Source organism: Corvus hawaiiensis, chromosome 1, assembly GCF_020740725.1.
Source record: "Corvus hawaiiensis isolate bCorHaw1 chromosome 1, bCorHaw1.pri.cur, whole genome shotgun sequence".
NCBI lineage: Eukaryota > Metazoa > Chordata > Aves > Passeriformes > Corvidae > Corvus > Corvus hawaiiensis.
In genome coordinates, this window is record NC_063213.1 from 85,207,799 (window position 1) to 85,231,498 (window position 23,700).

Below are 23,700 nucleotides of genomic sequence, written 5' to 3' on the forward strand. Positions count from 1 at the left end.
GGGGAGGGGGATCTGTGGGGCACAATGGGGAGGTGGGGACCTCCCCGCCCACGGGAATGTGTCACCTCGCGGGAACACTTGTCACCTCCTTGATGACAAAGTGGACACGCTGTTCGGGGACTGCTGCCAGACCCCCCCGTCCCTCAGACCCCTACTAGCCCCATGGCGCCTCACTGGAGGGACGAGATAACAATCTCCCCCCATCCTCCCCGCCGATGTTTCCGAATATAGACCTGGCAGGGTTGAGCTGTCACCACCCCATGGGTGACAGGACATTGGCCAGGGACCCAGGCATCCAGGCCCCATAGGCACCCCCTTCACAAGGGTCCCAGCAGTCCTAGCCCCATAGATCCCCTCCACGCACAAGGAACCCAGGCATCTGAGCCCCACAGAATCATCACAAACCCCACCGAAGCACCCTGGTCCCCATAGATCACCCACACATGGGACCCTGGTGCCTGGGCTCCCTAGTTTCCCCCCCCCACACAAGGGATCCAGGCGTCTGGGCTCCATTGACACCTCCTACACAAGAGACCTAGGCACCCAGGCCCCCTGGACCACCCCACATCCAACCCCGACAAGGGGTCTGGACAGCCCTTGCTCCAGGGCTCTGGATAGCTCTGCCCCATAGATCATCCTGTGGGGTGAATATGCAGGTCCTGGATGCCTGGGTCACTGGAAAGATGCCATCTTGTGGCTGGGGAAGCGGAGGGAGCTGCCCCCCTCCTTCTCCCTTATCAGCCACCCCCTCCCCAGGAATGCTCCTCCCCTCCCCATCCCAGGATGGTCTATAAAGGCCGTGGGGCTGCGGGGCTGGCATAGGTGTCTGCGTGGGGCAAAGAGAGACAGGGTGGGAATGTGGGATGTGGATATGAAGAGCTGAGGGAGTATATGGGGGGTTTTGGGGTGCACAGGAGGGTTATGGGGCACATGGGGATCTATGGTGCAGAGGAATGTGTGGGGGATATGGGGCACAGGGGGGCTATGGGACACATACTGGTTCTCTGGGGTGTGGGGACCTGTGGGGCACACATGAGGTTACAAGGCACAGAAGACCTGAGAAGCACTGAGGGGAACTGTGGGGGACAGAGATCTATGGGGGCACAGCCATCTAGGGGACACTGATTGTCTATGGGGTACATGGGGTCTATGTGGCAAAGAGATCTATGGGCCATAAAGAGGTTTATGGGGCAAAGAGTGTCTGTACGGGGCACGGGGTGCAGCCCTACTCACCCTCCGCATGTTTCTCCAGCTCCCTTCATCTTACCTGCTAGATCCACAGACTCCAGGTGAGGGCGATGCTGTGGGGCAGCATGGGGATGGGTGCATCGGGGGGTGTGCTGCTATGCTGCTATAGGGTGTATGTGTTGCTATAGGGTCTGCACATCACTACAGGGGGTCCATACTTTGCCATGGGGGTCTGCATGTGGGGCTGTGCAGGACTCTAAGGTTCCCTGCATTGTTATGGGGGTCCCTGCAATGCTGTGCATCTCTGTGCATCACTATAGGGATACCTGAATCACTATGGGGGTCTGTGCATGGCTATAGGGGTCTTTGTGCTGCAGGGGTCCATGCATCACTCCAGGGGCTGGTGGTCCCTGGTTCTGGAGGTCCCTGCATCAGTACAGGAGTCTGTACATGGGGCTGTGCATGGGTATTGGGGTCCCTGCAAGACTATAGGGGTCTGCCCACAGCTATAGGGGGTCTGTGCACTGCTATAGGGCTCAATACATGGGGTCATGAATGGCTATAGGATTCTGTGCATGGGACCATACACGACTATGAGGACCTGTACATCGCTATTAGGGGTCCTTGAATGGCTATAGAGGTCCCTGAATCACTACAGGAGTCTGTGCATGGGGCAGTGCATGACTATGTGGGTCTGCAGTGGGCTATAGGGCTCCCTGTACATCTATAGGGGCCCATGCATGGGGCTGTGCACAGCTACGAAGCTCTGTGTCTGGCTATAGTGTCTCCCACAGCCATAGGGGTCTGGGCATGGCTATAGGGGCCCATGCACAGCAATGGGCTCTGGCCAATGGGGTTGTGTGGGGCCATAGAACAAGGGGCGAGACCCTGCAGCCACAGCCTCACAGCCCCCCAGGTGATGCAGGGTCCCTGTCTGTGTGGGGCAGGATGGCGGACACAGTGCTGGCAGCGCTGGGGGCGGCAGCCCCCTTCCTGAGGCCAGGGGAGCGGGAGCGGCTGGCAGCTCAGACCAGATCCTTCGACCCCCGCAGCGAGTGCTTCGTCCCCCACCCCCGGGAGGAGTTTGTTCGGGGGCGGGTGATGGGGCGCCAAGGCGGGGAGGTCACCGTCCAGACTGAGCTGGGAGAGGTGGGCAGCTGGGAGATTGGGGTGGGTGAGGGGAGGGGGCAAGGGGCCATATGGGGCAAAGGATTAATGGGAGTAATGGATGGAGGGGTTAAGGATGGGAAGGGCTGATGGTGGGTGGGGGCATAGGAGGTGTCTGGTGGGGGAAAGAAGGGGGGTTAGGCATAATGGGTGAGGGGTTGGTGGGAAGTAGGGGGGTGAAGAGTTAAGGAGGGAGGGGTTAATGGGATGAAATTAATGGGGGAGGGGTCAAAGGAGGGAGGGGGGTTGAAGGTTTGGGAGGAGCAAATGGGGGAGGGGGAAACCAGGCTGATAGTGGTGGGGGCCCTGACCCATTGAAGACTTCCAACCAGTGGGGGGTGCCCCCCAACCCATAGGAGACTTCTCCCAACCCACGAAAGAAATCCTACCAACGGAGCACCCCCTACCCCACAAGGTACCCTCCAAGCCAGGGGGCACCTCCCAACTCCCACCCCCTTGTCTCCCCATTCCCCCCAGACGGTGACGGTGAAGGAAGCTGACATTCATCAGCAGAACCCCCCCAAATTTGACAAGATCGAGGACATGGCGATGTTGACCTTCCTCCATGAGCCTGCTGTCCTCTACAACCTCAAGGAGCGCTACGCCTCTTGGTTGATCTATGTGAGCCTTCCCACAAACCCCTGGGGCACCTGGGAATTAGATGGGGCCTTCCCCACAGCCTATGGGGTGGATGGAAACTAGTGACCCTTTCCTAAAGCTCTTGGGATACCTAGAACTAGATAGGTCTTCCAGAGAGTCTATGGGACACCTAAAACCTGGTGTGGCTTTTTCATGGACCCAAAGGACACCTAGAACCTGGTGGCCCTTCTCCAGCTCCCTTGGGCCACCCAGACCCAAGATATCCCATTTCTAGACCACCTCAGCCACCAAGACCTGAGATGTTGCATCCCCTGACCCCTCTGGTCACCTAGATTGAAGATGTCACTTCAATAGCCCCCTTGATGGGACACAAGATGTCCCATTCCAGACCACTTGGGCCACTGACACATGAGATGTCCCATCTCTGGATGTTGTGGGCCACCCAGACCCAAGATGCCCCTTCTCCAGTCCCTCTATGGACAACCAAAATCAGGACATCCTGTGACCACATCCTGTGGGCCACCTACACAAAGGATGTCCCCACCTGGTGGGGTGGCACCTCCTGACTCTGACCCACCTGCCCTTTTCTCCAGACCTACTCTGGGCTCTTCTGTGTGACTGTCAACCCTTACAAGTGGTTGCCCGTCTACAATGCCGAGGTGGTGGCTGCCTACCGGGGAAAGAAGCGGAGTGAAGCTCCACCCCACATCTTCTCCATCTCTGACAATGCCTACCAGAACATGCTGACAGGTAAGGACATCCTGTGAGGACCTCAAACTAAACAACCCCACTCCAAAAAATGGCTCCTGCCTTAGACCTGGTCCTCACCTGGGAGGATGGAGAACCTCAGCCTCCACACCAAGATGCCAAGCATGTTTCCCAACTTCATCCCACTTGACTCCTCTCTTTTCTTGGCAGACCGAGAGAACCAGTCCATCCTCATCACGTAAGGCCTCGCTTTGTCCAACCCTGCCCCATAGCAGTGGGGTGGGATGAAGGACCCATCAGGATGTTATGCAATATCTCACTGTTGCCCCCCCAGTGGAGAATCCGGGGCGGGGAAGACAGTCAACACGAAGAGGGTCATCCAATACTTCGCCAGCATTGCTGCCATTGGCGACCGCAAGAAGGAAGTGACCAATAGCAGCAAGGTGAGTGCCTCAGTCCATGTACCCTTGGCAAAGAGGGTCCCCCAGTGGTGTCCATACCCAGCATTGTCCCACCCCACCAGGGCACCCTGGAGGACCAGATCATCCAGGCCAACCCTGCCTTGGAGGCCTTTGGCAATGCCAAGACTGTCCGCAATGACAACTCATCCCGATTTGTGAGTGATCAGGGTGGGTTGTATGAGGAAGGGTCTATGGGGCAGTTTGTGGGACAGGGTATATGGTGTGGGCTCTGCTGCAAGATGGCAGCCACCTCCACCTTCTGCTACTGCTTTCCCAGGGGAAATTCATCCGGATCCATTTCGGGGCCACAGGGAAGTTGGCGTCAGCTGACATTGAGACCTGTGAGTGGGTTGAGAGCCCAGCGAGAGGATGTCTTGTAATCCGTCATCCATCCATCCATGGACTTATCTATCCATGGATTTATTCATCCATCCTAGGACTCATCCATCTGTAGACTCTTCTATTCACCCATGAACTTCATCCGTCCCCTCAGGAACTCCATTCATCCATACATATCTCCCCTTCCTCCCTCCATCCAGTCACCTCTTCATCTCCATCTCCTCATCCCACCATCCACCTGACCCTCCATCTCCTATTCTTTGTCCCTCCATCTCCTTGTGTCTACCTCCCTCCCTCCTTGACTTACTCCCCCTTGCCCAAGTCCATCCCTTCATCTATCTTCATGGTTGGTGGATCCATCATCTCATCCCACTATCCATCTGACCTTCCATTTTCCTCTCTTCTTCCCTTCATCTGCTCATCCCACCATCCAGACACCCCTCCTTTTCCACCTCCTTATCCTACCATCCATCTCTCCATATATGAATCCATCTCCTCACCCCAGCCTCCATCCTCCTTCTCTCCATACCCACCTCAGACCTCCTGGAGAAGTCCCGTGTCATTTTCCAGCTGAAGGCTGAGAGGAACTACCACATCTTTTACCAGATCCTCTCCAACAAGAAGCCAGAGCTGCTGGGTGAGTAGGATGCTTGGCCTTGAGTCTTCTACTTCCTCTCCTCCAATTCTCTGCTCCTTCCTGGGGCAATTGAGGATGATTTGGGGCTGTTTAGCCAGTGCAAATGCTCAGTTTTTGTCTCTATCCTGGGCCCACGGAGCAGAGATGCTTCTCATCACGAACAACCCCTATGACTACAGTTATGTCTCCCAAGGAGAGGTGACTGTGGCCTCCATTGATGACTCTGAAGAGCTGTTGGCAACTGACGTAAGTGGTGGGCTGGGCAGGTGGACATCACCTGGATGAATTGAAGGTGAAATGCCATGTGGATGGTTGAGATGGTAGAAGATGGATGGGTGGAGGAGGAACATAGGGATGAAAGGTGGATGATATGAAGGGTGGAAGATGGTGGGTTGGTGGAGTGGGATGATGTGGGGTGAGGGACAGAAGGTAGGACAGGAGGCAGGGGGTGGAGGAGGTTGTGGGTGAAGATAAAAACATGTCGGGGAGTCCTTAGGTGGACAGATGAGTCCACGGGTGAACAAGTCCTCAAACAGATGGATGGGTCCATGGGTGCATGGATGGAGTTAATGGTGAACGGATGAGTCCATGGATGGATGAGTCCATAGACGGATGAATCCATAGATGGATGAGTCTATGGATGGATGGATGGATGGATGGATGGATGAATCCATGGCGAGAAGTGTCCATAGATGGATGGGTGAATCCATAATGGGTGAGTCCTTGGATGGATGAGTCCTTGGATGGATGAGCCCTCAGATGGATGAGTCCTTGGATGGAGAATTTGACGAGCTGGAAGGGCAGAGGGACACACAAATGGTGGCCAGCAGAGAGCCATGACCACAGCTGGTGGCAAGGCCCTCTCCCACCCCCCTCCACTGATCACCCAGAGCGCTTTTGATGTCCTGGGCTTCACGGCTGAGGAAAAGGCTGGTGTCTACAAGCTGACGGGAGCCATCATGCACTTTGGCAACATGAAGTTCAAGCAGAAGCAACGGGAAGAGCAGGCAGAACCAGATGGTACTGAAGGTAAGTGGGGGCAGGATGACATAGGTCTTGGGGTCACCAGGTTAGGTGGAATCTGACAGTATGTCTTCTTCTTGATGCTCTGCAGATGCTGACAAGTCAGCCTACTTGATGGGGCTGAACTCAGCTGACCTTCTCAAGGGGTTGTGTCACCCCCGGGTGAAGGTGGGCAATGAATATGTCACCAAGGGGCAGAATGTCCAGCAGGTGTACTACTCCATTGGGGCCTTGGCCAAGGCTGTATATGAGAAGATGTTCAACTGGATGGTGGTGAGGATCAACAACTCTCTGGACACCAAGCAGCCAAGGCAGTATTTCATCGGTGTGCTGGACATTGCCGGATTTGAGATCTTTGATGTGAGGACTGAGGGGGCAGGGTGTTTGTCCTCTTAGGGGTTGGGTTGATCCAGTTGGGTGTTGAGATGGTTTTCTGAAGCTTCATGTTGACCTCTGGTGGAAACTTGACCTCTTTGGGCCTTGTATTGACCCTCTCAGGTGTTGAGTTGGCCTCACTGATAGTACTGGGTATTGTGCTGACCCAGTTGGGGCTCAGGTTCACCTATTGATCTCATTGGGCATTCTGTTGACGCTGTTGGGTGTTAAGTTGATCCAGTTAACCCCATTGTCCATCTCCTCTCTCCTTCCCCAGTTCAACAGCTTCGAGCAGCTCTGCATCAACTTCACCAATGAGAAGCTGCAGCAGTTTTTCAACCACCACATGTTCGTGCTGGAGCAGGAGGAATACAAGAAGGAGGGGATCGAGTGGGAGTTCATTGACTTTGGCATGGACCTCCAAGCTTGCATCGACCTCATTGAGAAGGTACCACCTCCCCCAGGGCCTCATGGGAGCTGAAGGGACTGCTGGGGAAGGGCCCTTTCTTGCCCAGGGACCCCAAAGTTTGCCAGTTGGGTTGTGCTTGGTGTCCTCCACCACCACTGAGGTCTTTCCTTCCCAGCCCATGGGGATCATGTCCATCCTGGAGGAGGAGTGCATGTTTCCTAAGGCCTCAGACATGACCTTCAAGGCTAAGCTCTTTGATAATCACCTGGGCAAGTCGACCAACTTTGGGAAGCCGCGCAATGTCAAGGGGAAGCCAGAGGCCCATTTCTCCCTTATCCACTATGCTGGCACAGTGGACTACAACATCATCGGGTGGCTGCAGAAAAACAAGGACCCCCTCAATGAAACAGTGGTGGGGCTCTACCAGAAGTCAGCCCTGAAGCTCTTGGCCAACCTCTTCTCCAACTACGCTGGGACAGATGCGGGTGGGTGAATGGATGGTTGAGTTGATGGCAAAGACCATTGTCCACCAGTCACCCTTTTTCCTTTGTTATCCCACCCCTCTTCTCTCCAGGTGGTGATGGAGGGAAGGGGAAAGGAGCTAAGAAGAAAGGTTCCTCCTTTCAGACTGTCTCAGCTTTGCATCGGGTGAGGGACCTACATAATGCACCCAGTGTGGGGCAGTGGGAGGACAACCTTTTGAATGGTGGATCACTCCTTCAGCCCCCCAGACCTTCTCTTGCTTTCTCATTGGTCAGCTTCTTCCCTCCTCCCTCCTCACCAGGAGAACCTCAACAAGCTGATGGCCAACCTCAAGACCACCCACCCTCACTTTGTCCGCTGCATCATCCCCAATGAGCGGAAGGAGCCGGGTGAGCAAAGGGCAGGGCTGAGGGCAGGGAAAAGGGTGGTAGGTCTGGCTTGTGTCTGACACCACCCCTCTAACCCACTGCCAGGTGTGATGAACAATCCTCTGGTAATGCACCAGCTCCGCTGCAATGGGGTGCTGGAGGGCATCCGCATCTGCCGCAAGGGCTTCCCCAACCGCATCCTCTATGGGGACTTCCGCCAGAGGTAGGCACAGAGGAGAAAATATGGGGAGGTGGTGGACAACCCCACTGGGGATGATTTCAGGGTTTTCCTGTCCTCTCTGGTCACCAGATACCGCATCCTGAACCCTGCCGCCATCCCTGAGGGGCAGTTCATTGACAGTCGCAAGGGCGCTGAGAAGCTCCTGGGATCCATTGACATTGACCACAACCAGTACAAGTTTGGACACACCAAGGTGAGGGCACATGGTTTCTCCATGCTCCTACCACTCATGGGGTTATGTGGACCCCATGGTCTCACCCCATTGATGTGTCCACCTGCCTATCTATCCCACCATCCATCGCTTAATCCCCCCAACAACCCATCAACCCATCCATCTGTCCACCAACCCTTCCCAACCAATCCGCCCTCTCACTTGCCTCCTTCCTCCATCAGGTCTTCTTCAAGGCTGGGCTGCTGGGACTTCTGGAGGAGATGCGGGATGAGCGCCTCTCCCGCATCATCACCCGCATCCAGGCTCAGGCCCGAGGGCAGCTCATGCGCATTGAGTTTAAGAAGATCCTGGAGCGCCGGTGAGAGGGGAAGGGTCTTTCTCCTTGGGAAGGGACCTCTGGTGGGTCACCACTTTTGTGATGTGGTGGCATTTGTGTTGCCATTCTAGGGACTCACTGCTGGTGATCCAGTGGAACATCAGGGCCTTCATGGGGGTGAAGAACTGGCCTTGGATGAAGCTCTACTTCAAGATCAAGCCCTTGTTAAAGAGTGCTGAGACAGAGAAGGAGATGCAGGTGGGAGGAGGTGATGAGGCAGGCAGCTTGGAATCTAAAATGGGTTGGGTGGGGTTGATGGATGGAAGGGGTTGGATGTGGCTACTGGTCTCCTGGGCTCTGTTGCAGAACATGAAGGAAGAGTTTGGGCGGCTGAAGGAGGCCCTGGAGAAGTCAGAGACCCGACGCAAAGACCTGGAGGAGAAGATGGTCTCCATGCTGCAGGAGAAGAATGACCTTCAGCTCCAAGTGCAGGCTGTGAGTGAGACTGCCCCCCAAAACCATGTTGGGGGGTGACCAGAACCCCTTCAGGGCCACCCCACTTCACCTACCACCCCAATACAGGAGCAGGACAACCTCAATGATGCTGAAGAGCGCTGCGACCAGCTGATCAAGAACAAGATCCAGCTGGAGGCCAAGGTGAAGGAGCTGACAGAGCGACTGGAGGATGAGGAAGAAATGAATGCAGAGCTGACGGCTAAGAAGAGGAAGCTGGAGGATGAGTGTTCAGAGCTGAAAAAGGATATAGATGATCTAGAGCTGACTCTAGCCAAGGTGGAGAAGGAGAAACATGCCACTGAGAACAAGGTGAGGGTGGAGAGAGACCTTGACCTTAAGTTTTGGGGATTTGGGTCAACACAACCTGGTTGTTTTGGGTTGAGGAGATCCAAGGCTAGTCGATCTGGGCTACATGAAGCTTCAACATCCTTTGTGTTCTCTACCACTGATGTGGCCTCACTGGCCAAGGACAACAGCCGTATCACCCAGCTTTTCCCCACCTCTGGAACTAAGCTGGAGGCCTGGTGTTTCTCCTCCTGCAGGTAAAGAACCTCACAGAGGAGATGGCTGGGCTGGATGAAATGATTGCCAAGCTAACAAAGGAGAAGAAAGCCCTGCAAGAATCTCACCAGCAGACACTGGATGACCTGCAGGCAGAGGAAGACAAAGTCAACACCCTGACAAAGGCCAAACTCAAGATGGAACAGCAAGTGGATGACGTGAGTGTAGTCTGGTCCCACAATGGGTAGAGCTGAGGAGCTTACTGGGGCAGAGATGATGAAAAACTGAGGTTTCCCCCCATTTCCATGTTTCCACACAGCTTGAAGGCTCCCTGGAACAGGAGAAGAAGGTCCGGATGGACCTGGAACGGGCCAAAAGGAAGCTGGAAGGTGACTTGAAGCTGACCCAGGAGAACATCATGGATCTGGAGAATGACAAGCAGCAGCTGGAGGAGAAGCTCAAGAAGTAAGGCTGGACCTCTTTCCCCAGTCTAAACTGGTCAGGGAGCAAGGGCAGGGACCACTGCTACCTGCTTTCATCTGCAGGAAAGAGTTTGAGATCAACCAGCAGAACAGCAAGGTTGAGGATGAGCAGGCTCTGGCTCTGCAGCTCCAGAAGAAGCTGAAAGAGCTGCAGGTGAGGGATCTATTCAAGCTTATTTGGGCTGGACTGGAGAGCCTCTGGCTGGTTGGGTTGAGAGGAAGAGTCTCTATCTGGTTAGGCTGAGTTTAGGAATTCCTGGCTGGTTGGCAAGTGTACAGCTGTCTGAGATGAGCTGAAGAGTTTTCAGCTTGTTGGGGTGAGTTGGGTTGAAAAGTCTCCAGCTCAACTGGTTGAGTTGAGTGGAGGAGTTGGGTGGAGGCAAGTCTGCTCACAGCATCTCCATCCCTGGAGCACAGGCGCGGATTGAGGAGCTGGAGGAAGAGCTGGAAGCAGAGCGGACAGGCAGAGCCAAGGTGGAAAAGCTACGCTCAGACCTGTCGCGGGAGCTGGAGGAGATCAGCGAGCGGCTGGAGGAGGCGGGTGGTGTCACTTCAGTGCAGATTGAGCTCAACAAGAAGCGGGAGGCAGAGTTCCAGAAGATGCGGCGGGATCTGGAGGAGGCCACACTGCAGCACGAGGCCACGGCCGCTGCGCTGCGCAAGAAGCATGCCGACAGTGTGGCTGAGCTCAGTGAGCAGATCGACAACTTACAGCGTGTCAAGCAGAAGCTGGAGAAGGAGAAGAGCGACCTCAAGCTGGAGCTGGATGACCTCAGCTCCAACATGGAGCAATTGATAAAGGCCAAGGTAGAAGGAGGCCAAGGTGGACATCTTATCTCCACCATGGGCATAATTCTCCTGCTTCATTCCTCTTCTTTATCCTGTCCTTCTTCAAGGTGGGCATGGAGAAGATCTCTCGCACCATGGAGGATCAGGCAGCTGAACACCGAGCCAAGTTGGAAGAGACACAACGAGTCCTCAATGATACCAGCACCCAACGGGCCAAGCTCCAGACGGAAAATGGTGGGAACCTTGACCCACTGTATCCCTCACCCCACATCCCCAACCCCTGCCCCACATCTTCAATCCCTGCCACACCCTTGAAAACCTGCTCTACCTCTGCAGGAGAGCTGTCCCGCCAGCTGGAGGAAAAAGAGGCCCTTGTTTCTCAATTAACTAGAGGCAAGCAGTCATACACACAGCAGATGGAGGACCTGAAGAGGCAGCTGGAGGAGGAGATGAAGGTGAGGTTTGTGGCACGGCTGAGAGGGTCTCCAGGAGGGCCACAAGACAAGGCGTCCTTCACCCTCATGGTGGTACCACCAAATGGAAGTCAAATTCAGGCTGGTTCAGTTGGGTGGTTGCATCTAAGAGTGGTTGAGTTGGGTTGCATTGGTCTACCAGATGAAAGGTTGGGCTGAATAGGTCAGTTCTGAAGCAGCTGGGTTGGTCTATGCGTGGTCAGGTGGCACTGGACCAGGGGAAGTCAAACTGGGCAAGACTAGAGATACCCATATTTAGATGTCTCTGGGTCTAGACATGCTGAATTTGGTTGGGATGATCTAGAGAAGGTTTGGCTGAGAAATACCAGTACTTACTGAGTTTGAGGACCAACATATAGCTCAAGCTCACCTTCTCCCTGCCTCTCCCTCCCAGGCCAAGAATGCACTGGCCCATGCGCTTCAGTCGGCCCGGCATGACTGCGACCTTCTGAGGGAGCAATATGAGGAGGAGACAGAGGCCAAGGCTGAGCTCCAGCGCTCACTCTCCAAGGCCAACTCTGAGGTGGCACAGTGGAGGACCAAGTATGAGACAGATGCCATCCAGCGCACTGAGGAGCTGGAGGAGGCCAAGTGAGTCATCTCTCCATGGAGGAAGATTCTATGAGGCAGGGGAGAGTGGAGACTCTTCCACTGTATCAGGATCTGGAGAATGTATAGGAACCTGGAGATGGTAGAGGAGATCCAGAGTCTCAGCCAACCAATAAGCAGAAAAATGTTTGAGTTGATCCACTTGGTCCATGGGTCACCACAGCCAGGTTTTCTCCCACGGTAGGAAGAAACTGGCCCAGCGGCTTCAGGAGGCTGAGGAAGCGGTGGAGGCAGTCAATGCCAAATGTTCTTCCCTGGAGAAGACCAAGCACCGACTGCAGAATGAGATTGAGGACCTGATGGCAGATGTGGAGCGGTCAAATGCAGCAGCTGCTGCATTGGACAAGAAGCAGAGAAATTTTGACAAGGTGGGAGGACACAGTGATGAGACAGGAGCAGATGGGAGACATGGGAACAGAGGGTGACCACTTGATTTGCTCCAGATCTTGTCTGAGTGGAAGCAGAAATTTGAAGAGTCACAGGTGGAGCTGGAAGCATCGCAGAAAGAGGCCAGGTCCCTCAGCACTGAGCTCTTCAAGCTGAAGAACGCCTATGAGGAGTCGCTTGAGCACCTGGAGACCTTGAAAAGGGAGAACAAGAATCTCCAAGGTGAGACTGTGGTACTCCCCCTGTCCACGTTGTTCTCCACCACTTTTCACCAAGTCTGATGAGATCTCATCTGAGCAGAGGAGATCTCGGACCTGACGGAGCAGCTGGGTGGCAGTCACAAGACCATCCATGAACTGGAGAAGGTCAGGAAGCAGCTGGATGCTGAGAAACTGGAGCTCCAAGCTGCACTGGAGGAGGCTGAGGTGAGCCAAATCACATCCCCATGAATCCCCAGGTTGTCCTAGTCTTCTCTGTGGCCCTCTAATTTGTCTCCACCAGGCCTCTCTGGAGCACGAGGAGGGAAAGATCCTGAGGGCTCAACTGGAGTTCAACCAGGTCAAGGCAGACTATGAGCGCAAGCTGGCTGAGAAGGATGAGGAGATGGAGCAGGCCAAGCGCAACCACCTGCGAGTGGTGGACTCGCTGCAGACCTCGCTGGACGCTGAGACCCGGAGCCGCAACGAGGCCCTGAGGCTGAAGAAGAAGATGGAGGGTGACCTCAATGAGATGGAGATTCAGCTCAGTCATGCCAACCGTGTGGCTGCCGAAGCTCAGTCCCATCTGAAAGGAGCCCAGGCTCACCTCAAGGTGGGATCACCCACCTCTAAGGAGGTCTTCCTAGCCCCTTGGAGCTGCTGGCTGATGTCCATCGTATTTATCCCAACAGGACACCCAACTGCAGCTGGATGATGTGGTGAGAGCCAATGAAGACCTGAAGGAGAACATCGCCATCGTGGAGAGAAGAAACAACCTCCTCCAGTCAGAGCTGGAGGAAATGCAGGCAGTGGTGGAACAGACTGAGAGGGCCCGCAAGTTGGCTGAGCAGGAGTTGATTGAGGCCAGTGAGAGGGTCCAGCTTCTCCATTCACAGGTGAGACATCACATGCCTTCAAGGAGAGACGTCACCTCCATCCATGGGTGTGGGCTTCCAATAGCTTGAGTTACCAACATCTCCAGATCCTTTAAGCCCGCAGAGTTGGCAGGGAGTAGGGGGGCATTAAGTACTGAGGGGGTTGAAGAAGGATTGGTCAGCACTTCAACAGACACCTCCTGAGATCCTCTCCTCTAACTCCAGAACACCAGCCTCATCAACCAGAAGAAGAAGATGGAGGCCGACATCTCCCAGCTACAGACAGAGGTGGAAGAGGCCATCCAGGAGTGCAGGAATGCAGAAGAGAAGGCCAAGAAAGCCATCACTGATGTGAGTGCCATGCTGGGAACCAACATCTAGGACACCTTCCACTGGAGGGTGATGGAGAGCACACTTTGGTCCTCCTTCTCTGCTTGCTTCTCTCCTTGGGCAGGCGGCCATGATGGCAGAGGAGCTGAAGAAGGAGCAGGACACCAGCGCCCACCTGGAGCGAATGAAGAAGAACATGGAGCAGACCATCAAGGACCTGCAGATGAGGTTGGATGAGGCCGAGCAGCTGGCCCTCAAAGGGGGCAAGAAGCAGCTGCAGAAGCTGGAGGCTCGTGTGCGGGAGCTGGAGAATGAGCTGGAGGCTGAGCAGAAGCGCAACGCTGAGAGCATTAAGGGTCTCCGCAAGTCTGAGCGTCGTGTCAAGGAGCTCAGCTACCAGGTGGGGCTCATGGGCTGGCCCAGGTCAACTACTGTCCCTTGGCCACAGGGCCTCATATCTCATGCTGTACATGACTTAGAACATGGCTGACCTGCTGGACAGAGAGACACAGGCTGTCTAGACTAGACACTAGACCACCCACTGCTACTGTGTCCAGTACTGCAGTCAGACCCGCAACATGGCTGGCCCAGTGGTCATGAGCCACCCTGGCCACCTCTCGGTGCCCCAGCATCCATGTGGTCTCTGCATGATCCAGAACCTCAGGTGGGACCTCATTAGGGGCAAGAAGACATCCCACCTCCTGCTCCCAGAGCTGAGGCCACCCACAGATCTAGAGAGGCTCCAGTCTCCAAGAATATCATTAACTGTCTCCTGACCCCCATAGCTTGGGTGATTCAAAGTACAGGTAGGGTCAGGTCTTGATCCACATGTGTCTCACCCTACAGACGGAGGAGGACCGTAAAAATATGGTCCGGCTCCAGGACCTCGTGGACAAGCTCCAAATGAAGGTCAAGGCCTACAAGCGACAGGCAGAGGAGGCGGTGAGCACTGGAGGGACATCTGTGGGACCACCCCCCCAGGAGGAGACAGGGTGGGATTGGGGTGTGGCAGAGGATGTGGGGAGTAGCAGGGGACTTGTGGTCAAGGGGTGGGGTGTCAGTGGGTGAGGAGAGTAGGTGAAGAGAAAGTTGGTAGGTGGTGGGATGGAGAGATGGTGGTGGGAGGGATGGGTGGATGGATGGATGGATGGAACGCTAGATGGATGGTTAGTTGAGTAGATGGTTGGGTGGCTGGAATATGGGATGTCTGGAAGGACAGGTGGGTCTATTGTGGGCCAAATGGAGTAATAATAAAGTCAGATATATGGAGAGCAGCTGGGATGGCAGGAGGCCAGAGAGAGCTGTGTGGGAGCCTGACTGATGTCCCTGCCCCCTCAGGAGGAACAGGCCAACACCAACCTGGCCAAGTTCCGCAAGGTGCAGCACGAGCTGGACGAGGCAGAGGAGCGTGCTGACATCGCCGAGTCCCAGGTCAACAAGCTGCGGGCCAAGAGCCGCGACATTGGAGCCAAGGTGGGACTTTCTCTCCCCACAGGTGCCTCATGGCTGTCCCACAACAGCCCCACGCTCACACTTCCTTTTTCTCCTTCTCCATCAGAAGGGACTCAACGAAGAGTGAAGCTCTGGATCCCCAAGTATCCTACTTGAACTTGCAGTTGTCCCACCTAGACCTCCAAGTGCCCAACTCCCCCTAGCTCCCCAAGCTTCATCAGCCAATAAAAAGCATTGAGCAGCACCAGTTTGTGTGGGGCTGGGTTTGTGTGGGGAGGGTGGGGTTACCCCATTGTATGGTATGTTATACAGATGGAGCCCATACAAGCTTCTAGTAAATCTGAAATTTATGAAGAAGAAATTTATGGGATGTGGAAAAACGGACAGGCCATGTGGGAAGATTATAGAAGCATTGTCAGAGTATGCAGGGATGCAGCGAGGAAGGCCAAAGTCCACTTGGAATTGAGTATGGCAAGGGATACCTAGGACAGCAAGAAGGGCTCCTACAGGTACATCAGCAGCAAAAGGAAGATTAGGGAAAATATGGGGCCACTGTTGAATCAGATGAGAGATGGTAAATGTCATGGAATAAAGGGTGGATTTTGTCCTGGTTTCAGCTGGGATGGAGTTTCCCAGTAGCGGCAAGGTCCGGGAGGGCGGTCACAGCGGGAGGGCGTCCTCCCCTCTTCGGGCGGGAGGCGTCCCGGCACGGCTCCCGCTGCTTCCCGAGCCGGGCGCCCGCCGGGAGCAGCGGGAGTCGCCCCCACCCCGCTCTGCGCCCCTTCTGCTGCCGCCGGTGGCAACCAGCGCGCCGAGCTCCAAATCCTGCAGAAGAAAGAAAAGATAGAGCGAGGGAGGGAAGGAAGTACCGTGGGCCGGGCTGTCCGGCTCCGCCCCCGGCGGGGTCCGGCTCCGCCCGCGGCTCTCCTTCGGGCCCCGTCCCGCCTCCTTCCCGGGGATTGCGGGTCAGCGGTCGGGGCATCGCCCTTCGGTCTCTGAGCTGCGGCCGCAGCCGCAGCGGGGACCCCGGGCATCGTCAGCGGGAGAGAGCCGGGGGAGGGACCCGCCCGGGAGGCGGCAGCGGGCGCCAGCTGGTGCCTCTGCGCCCCTGACCCCAGGGACAGGCAGCGCTTTGGGTTGTTTCTTGGGGTTGAGTTTGGGCACAGCCAGCGCGTGTGTGTGTGCCAGGAGCTCCCCAGCGAGCTGCCTGGAAGTGGTGCCCTTACACCGACGGAAAGGCATCAGCTGCAGCTGGAGTCGCTCCGGTAAGTGCCTGAGCATCTTCTATGGCACAGTGCCCTGGACTGGCTTTTTCTTACTTATCTGCCGTCCATTTTCCCATTTTGAAGGATTTGTTTATATTTTCTTTTGCTCACTAGAAGTTGAGAAAGTAATATATGGAGAGGTAGGGTGTTTGGTGTTGTTTTTTATTATTTTTTTTTATTTGGGGATCGGTTTAGGTTGTTTTACTGATGCCTTTTCTTGGTCTTAAAATCAAGAGTCATACATGGTTAGAAAGGGAAAAGGGATTTTACCTTGGTATTTATTTTAAGGATCCTTAGGTGCACATGTCCAGGTCATATGCGTCGAGATGCACCCTGCTGAGTATCCCCAAAGATCGGGTATAACATTATAGGTTTTATTAATTAGCGTATCTATCAAAGATTCCCCAATGAGAGGCTTGAATGAGCCCCCCTCCCCAAGGAGCCTTCCCCTGGATGTTTCTACCTTAGTTTACAGAATGTGTTCTGGAGAGGACCTTGGGGTCTGGGGCACACTGATCCCTAACTACGAAGCTTCTAAAATGTTTGGTCTCCTAGCTGAACAAAGAAGTCCAAGAATGTAGGCAAAAAGCACTAAGAAATCAGAAGTTGTAAAAAGGTATAACAGGGGTATAAAAGAAAAGGCAAAAAATCTTCATGGCATCATTTCAAATAAAGACTTGCCCATAGACAGCTACCCTCTTTGCTTTTAGGTAGTGCATGCTAAGGAAAGGAAACCAAAGGCTGAAGTGTTTTCTGCTGTCTCATGTGCCTCTCACTGCTTTTGATGTGTCCTTGGAAATAGTTTTATGAATGAAGAGGCATGATCCTCTGTATGAGAACACTTTACGGGAAAACTTGAATGCTGTCTCAAAACTGAAACAAAAGTGTTTTGCATCTGATTCTGTGGGAATTGCTTGTGCTACATCCCAGAGTGAGCAAGCCTGGTCTTTTGTCTCCAAAATGAAATGTAGCGCCTCATTCATGTTCCAGGTGGGCTCAATTTGTTAAGTTGCCTGAAAAAGGGATGCTAGTAGTTAACTTTTACCATAAATATTTTTTTTCCTGTTATTTCAGGACAGCAATACCCCATGCCGCTGAAACAACCAGAGAAGAGCCCAGTTCCCCCAACATCCCAGATTCTGGGTCTCAGTGACATTTTAAAAGCTCCCCATGAAGTGCGACTGTCTGGGTGCCGCAGAAGGTGGCTCAAAGAGACTGATTCAGCCTATGTGAGGCTGGCAAAGCAAGGAGACCAACCTGGTGAGGAGCATTTGTCTTGCTTCTTTGGTTTTCCTTTGTTTTCTTTGGCTTTGCTTGACTGTGGTGTGAAGTGCTTGTAGATGCTACAGAGGAATCCTCTGGACTTTTGAAATTAACCCGTGGGAAAAAAGAAGAGATGAGAATGTGATGTAAGAGGTCACCTTTTCAAGACATCCTTGCAGTCTATTGGGTGTAGGTACTCTTTAGCAAAATGTGTGGTCTTGCCCTGTGTTTCATCAAAGCAGCTGATGACCATCTGGCTGCATTTGAGTTAGGTCTCTATAGTTTATGCTTGGGCTATTTAAGTAGCAGTCTGGTGAAAATAATTTCACAAAAAAACTCATCACAAAAACTTGGTAAATGTTTATAAAGTATTACTTTGTGATGACACTCAACTTGTTACAGCGCTGTACATATTCTGTTCTTGTACCAGGGGGATGTGCGGTTTTCTTATTTCCTTTATCAAAGAGGGCAGCCTGAGGAACTTGAGCAGATGGCTTGCATGCACGCTTAGAGCAGAGCAACAAATCCAGAAATATGAATTAACCAAGCAGTGGAAACATGTCAAAGCATTTAGAGCAAGACAAGCAAGGTCCAAGTGGAACAGAATGCTGCAAGCTTCGTACTCTCTTCATGCTCTCTTTGTACTTCAGTAATGCTCTTTACTGAAGAAAGCAAGCGTTTCTTCCTGACAAAACAGCAATCTGAAAACAAAGGTAGTGCTTTCACAACTAGGTAAGAAGTCAGAAGAGTACTGACTCTTGTCTTTTCTCTCCAGACCTACTGAAGCACTACACTCATGTGGTGACGAAGTGCCCTCCAGCAGCATATGCTGCACCTGACTGGTACTCACACTGTGCCAATCCTGCAGCGATTGAGGAGCCACGGTAAGACTGCTGAGGCCTAGCACATCTTGGCCTCTCTCTTCACCTATTAACATTTCAGAATGCTTCTGTACTAAAGTGCAGGATTTGTATACCTTGTACAAACACACGTTAAATCTTTGCCTACAGGAGCTGTGTTTCCTCTCTACCAGATTATATGGTTCACAGAGAGTTTAAGAATGACGACCATCATGGTAACAGTTACGAGGCAAGAAGAGGGCCTTTTGAAATTGATACAAAAAGTGTTTGGCAGCAGGATGCTGAGGACAAAGAAAACACAAAGAAAAAGAAGGTAGGATGGAGAGGCACCCTGTGACTATGCTCTGTTTGTAGAGCTTGTGAACACATCTCTGTCTGGGCCTGTTGCTTCTTACAGGAGGGAAGCTGTAATCCATGTGAGTTTCTGTATTCCAGAATCAATTTTTATACTGCAGTTAGAGAACAAGAAGAAAGCCATGTTTTCTTAAGTGCTGCAGGTGTAGCATAAGAACCGGAAATGCTGTTTCCCATCACATTATATGGTAGATATACTTAAGTGTAAATAAAAAGCAGTAGTTAGTTTCCATCTTCTTATGCTTTATTTCCCCTGCAATTCATTCTTGGTGAAGAGACATCTTGTTTAGTAATCTTGGATGAGGAAGAAAGAAGATAAGAACAGAAGACTATTCTGAAAAAGACATTTAATTTAATTTAAAATGCAAGTGAGCTCCCAAAAACACTGTGCTAGCTGTCTTTGAATGAGAGATATATCCAAGACAAAGTAAGTATAGCACAAGCTATGCCCAAAACGAACTTTTCTGTACTGACATTGGTGTTTCGTCTTGGAAAACTCTGCTATCCACCCTCTTTTATCCTCCCTGCCCCTGCCCAATTTAGATGCTGAAGACTTATGTTTTTAAAATATTCTTTGTAATCTCAGTTGCCACGTATACCATAAGCCTTTGGGGTATACCTGGAAAGGCATTTGATGTACTTGAGCACTAGTACCTCCCTGCTTGAACAGAAGGGCAGATGTTGGACATTTTAGGAAAAAAGTCCTCAGCCTTTGCTGAGATGAGTAACTAGAGCAACTTCAGAATGATGTCTTGTCTAAATGGGAACACCTCATTACTGAATAGGCTCTGGAATGTTTACTTAATCTGGGGCAACAGGCAAACAAGCAACAGGTGTTTAAACTGTAATTTGTCTGATGCTTGTAGGTGAAGCTTTTTTTTTAAATCATAGATTTAAGGCACTGAAAAGAAAAACTTGACTTGCTGCAGTGCCACTTAAAGGAATTGAACTAGGACATAGAGGAAGTACTGTTCCTCACTCCCTTACTTAAGAATCAATTATGTTCAATGCTCTAAGAGTCAAACTTAACTTTGGTAACAGTAATTCAAGTCCATGTGCTGACTTGTAAAGTGAGACTGAGGTCCATTTCACTTTTGAGTCGCTTCATTCAGTCACATATCTGAAAGTTTCCATGTGCTTTATTTTTCACTAAATACAAAGTGAATATATGCTACATATTTAGCTCAGATTGCAAATATGCCGAGGCCCTCATATATAATTGACACTATTCTCCTGGAAGTTGAAGTTAAGTTGTGTCTAAGGTTCTAAATCTACCAAGTCTTTTTCTATAAGATTAGGTGCCTGAGAAGGCAGATTCTGCTAGGTTTAGCTCTACCTCCATACCACCATCTCTCATTTGGCTGTGCTTCACAGTATCTTTGTTGTATGCTGAAAAGCATCTCACGTATCTTGAAATGTCACTTGGTGCTTCTTTCCCAGGTACTTCTTGTATATCCTCTTTTGGGAAATTTCTGTCCCATGCTCTAAGAGTACTTTCCCAAAGAGTCTTCCAGGTGAAACAATAGAACTAGTCCTACCAAAAAGTCTCAATTTTAGTTTTTCACCGTACATCTTGTATGTTGAAAGGTAAGAATAATGTATTCCAAAACACCACAGGCAAATTTCTAAGGAATATTCAATTTATTTATTTGACTACATGATGATACTGCAGCAGCAAACTACCTCAAGTATTTCTGGTAGTATGAGACTGAATGTATTGAAAATATTTTTCAGTCCGGTGTGACTAAGTAGTTATTCAGAAGAGAGATGCATGATGCAATTGTGGAGCTAAATCCCAAAGTGCGCCCTTAGGAGCAAATGCAAAACCATTAACCTCTAAGGGTACCTCTTCTGCTTAGTTTGGAAAACATTGTTCCCAAGTGGGCCCTTGCTCTGGAGGTTTAAGCTTTTATGCTGCTTTGTTCTGAAGTATTAAAATTGCCACTGTTTCTTGTGGTTATTGTTGCATAGAGGAGGACTGGAGATCTGGGGGACCATTGCATGGTTCTCCATGCCTCAGGATGGATCCTGTAGTTCCTCCCTAATGCCTTAATCACAGCAATAAGTCTTATTCTTCTGGGAATTTAGAAGATCAACAAAGAGTGTTAGTGCATGAAGGATTTAGCTTTTGTGCTCATGGCAAAGTGATGGACTTCTGGCCCAGGGAGAAGCAGCCCATGGGAATCTCACAAGCCTTAATAAGATGAAGTCCGAGGTCCTGCACCTGTGTTGGGACAAGCCCTGTTATCAACACAGACTGGGGATGAACAGATTGAGAGCAGCCCTCCAGAGAGGGACTTGGGGGTGCTGGTGGAGGAGAGGCTGGACATGACCCAGCACTGTGCACTCACAGCCCAGAAAGCCAAACGTGTCCTGGGCTGCATCCAAAGCAGCGTGGGCAGCAGGGCGAGGGAGGGGATTCTGCCCCTCTGCTCTGCTCTGGTGAGACCCCACCTGCAGTGCTGCATCCAGCTCTGGGGGCCCCAGCACAGGGAGGACATAGACCTGTTGGAGAAGTCCAGAGGAGGGACACCAAGATGATCAGAGGGATGGAGCACCTCTTCTGTGAGTAAAGGCTGAGAGAATTGGGATTGTTCAGCCTGGAGAAGAGAAGGCTTTGGGGTGACCTAACTGTGACATTCCAGTACCCAAGGGACCCTGCAAGAAAGATGGAGAGAGACTGTTTAAAAGGGCATGTAGTGACAGGACAAGGGGAATGTATTCAAACTGAGAGTAGGTTTAGATTAGATATATGGAAAAAAAATCTTTACTGTGAGAGTGGTGAGGCACTGGAACAGGTTGCCCATGGAAATTGTGGATGTCCCATCCCTGGAAGTGTTCAAGGCCAGGCTGGATGGGGCTTTGAGCAACCTGGTCTAGTGGAAGGTATCCCTGCCCATGGCAGGGTAGTTGGAGCTAGATGATCTTTTAGGACCCTTCAACCCAAACCATTCTGTGATTCTGTGATCCTTTTGCCTGTGCATCTTGTGGCCCAACTGGGTTGGGTTGAAAAAGCTGTAACTTTAAGAAGAAGGGAGGCCTGTATGGGTGAAAGGTCAGTTGGAGGTGTCATCAGGGTTTGCATCAGCATTTGGCAATATCCCTGCAGCACCAGTAAGATTACTTCTTCATCTCCAAAGTCCTCTCTTTCAGACACTTGCCTGAAGTGTCTGTGTATATGTACTTAGGTATGTATGTGCTGTTGCAAAAGGATTTCTCATCTGAGGTCAGGATGAGAGAGATTTGAAATGTAATCTAGAATTTTGTCCTTGATCACACAGGAGCCAGGATTTCATCTGGAGGCTTTTATCTTTCCATGCTGGCTGCAGATACCCATTTTTCTTCATATACCAGCCAGACACAATATATGTTCTATTTCACGTTTCTTGAATACAAGATTAATAAATGTGTATTTATAGTAAATATAGTAATTTCTGGAGTATGTTGTTGCCATCTCTTCACAAAGGGAGAAAACCTTTGAACATGCCATGTGTAGTTTGTTTTATCTGAGAAAACTGATGGCTGCTAAATAGAGGCTTGTCAAAGGGAAAAAGCCCCCTCAGCTGTAATCATTGGAGTGTAGTGGCACAAGAGTCTGCTTTTAATTCTGAATTTGCCCAGGAAAGTAACAAATAGCACTTGAATGGATTGCAGGTGCCCTCCAAAACCAAATTCTGATCTGTTCCCTTGCTACTCTTGTCATCAATTAGTTTACTTGAATAGTAGGGAACGTTTTGGTCCCTGCAGTTTATGCTAGCCTCTCATTTAATGCCAAGAAAGACATTTGAAACAATGCTCTTGCTCACAGCCTTCAAGACTTTTCTCTTTGCCTTTCCTTTCCCCTTTCTTTTTATTGACTTTATTTTGGAGAGTTTGACCCTTTTTCTCTTTCTAGTCAAAATCTCCCTAGCTTCTGCTCTCCCCTTGCCCTTTAATTAACTCTTTAATTACTAGACATCCTTTCCTGGTGCTTTTTTTCAGTGCCTGGAGGAAAGTCTCATCTCTTTCAAGCTGAAATCCATGTATCCTGACTATCAAATTGAGCTGTGGTTCTGTATTGCCCTGCGTGCCATCCTGCCTTCAGCATGTGACAAATGTCACCTTTTGTCAGTTGAAACTGCAGGTAATTGTGTCCTGGGTCTGAAACTTCCATTGCATGTCAGGTCTGAAGTGGTCCAGTCTAGAATGGAAGACAGCGCTATCATTTTTGCACAATAGGATGGCATTTTTGAAATGTAAAGCACAAATACACTGCTTCAGCAAATAGTGTGAACAAATTTGAAAAGCAGTTCTAAGCAGCTAATGTGGTTTTTAACCTCCAGGTTGGACAAAGACCCTCCTTTTCATCTCACACACCTGCCTCTGCATGCCCTTGCTAGTATCATCTCTTCTTCTTTGACACATGTCCCAGTCTGACTCCACTGAAGTCTGTAGGGGTTTTGGCACTGACTTTACACATGTGTTTGTATTAACATCCTGCCTCAGAATCAGTACAACTGCCTGTCCTAAGCTTCGCTTTCTTCCAGATAATGAGAAAATTTGCATTCTCCGAACATTCAGATGTGCTTTTTTTTAGTGGCTTCTTAATTAGTTCATTGATTAGATGTATTCAAAGGCCATCATACTTTGTTTGCTCTTTCCTTACTCAGTGTGCACAGGCTCCTTGGTGTATTTACATTTTGGAATCTTCTCCTTATAGGGTTGTCAAGGGAGTTTTGTAGTGTCTGAAATCCAAGTGTGACTGCTGTTGATGCATCTAATTTTTGCACTTCACAGTTTTTTGCTCTGTTAATTGTATTGCTGTAGTTATGTCCACATAGGTGGAAAGTATTTTTGCCCTTAATGTACTTTTACAGAGCA

The 23,700-nt window shown here is 51.3% G+C and overlaps 2 protein-coding genes across 2 annotated transcripts; both read left to right on the forward strand.

Moving 5' to 3' along the window:
* Window positions 1–832: 832 nt before the first annotated feature.
* LOC125329859 (myosin-6) lies at window positions 833–15,342 on the forward strand. The gene is made up of 40 exons (XM_048312281.1): window positions 833–850; window positions 1,253–1,289; window positions 2,136–2,337; window positions 2,833–2,976; window positions 3,549–3,705; window positions 3,874–3,901; window positions 3,998–4,106; window positions 4,187–4,279; window positions 4,402–4,465; window positions 5,002–5,100; window positions 5,243–5,346; window positions 5,991–6,129; window positions 6,215–6,483; window positions 6,776–6,946; window positions 7,083–7,392; window positions 7,482–7,555; window positions 7,692–7,779; window positions 7,864–7,981; window positions 8,069–8,192; window positions 8,393–8,529; window positions 8,619–8,745; window positions 8,854–8,982; window positions 9,070–9,312; window positions 9,546–9,722; window positions 9,824–9,969; window positions 10,050–10,140; window positions 10,404–10,793; window positions 10,883–11,009; window positions 11,112–11,230; window positions 11,643–11,839; window positions 12,042–12,225; window positions 12,301–12,466; window positions 12,545–12,669; window positions 12,746–13,054; window positions 13,134–13,337; window positions 13,542–13,667; window positions 13,771–14,046; window positions 14,493–14,588; window positions 14,985–15,119; window positions 15,205–15,342. Exons 3-40 carry the CDS (start codon window positions 2,137–2,139, stop codon window positions 15,223–15,225), a joined length of 5,817 nt encoding a protein of 1,938 aa, XP_048168238.1. The 5' UTR covers window positions 833–850; window positions 1,253–1,289; window position 2,136; the 3' UTR covers window positions 15,226–15,342.
* A 714-nt stretch (window positions 15,343–16,056) lies between these two features.
* On the forward strand, window positions 16,057–18,718 carry C1H7orf57 (chromosome 1 C7orf57 homolog). Its single transcript, XM_048312355.1, has 3 exons — window positions 16,057–16,363; window positions 17,438–17,623; window positions 18,402–18,718. The coding sequence occupies exons 2-3, from the start codon at window positions 17,452–17,454 to the stop codon at window positions 18,512–18,514; spliced, it is 285 nt and encodes a 94-aa protein (XP_048168312.1). The 5' UTR covers window positions 16,057–16,363; window positions 17,438–17,451; the 3' UTR covers window positions 18,515–18,718.
* Window positions 18,719–23,700: the final 4,982 nt, after the last annotated feature.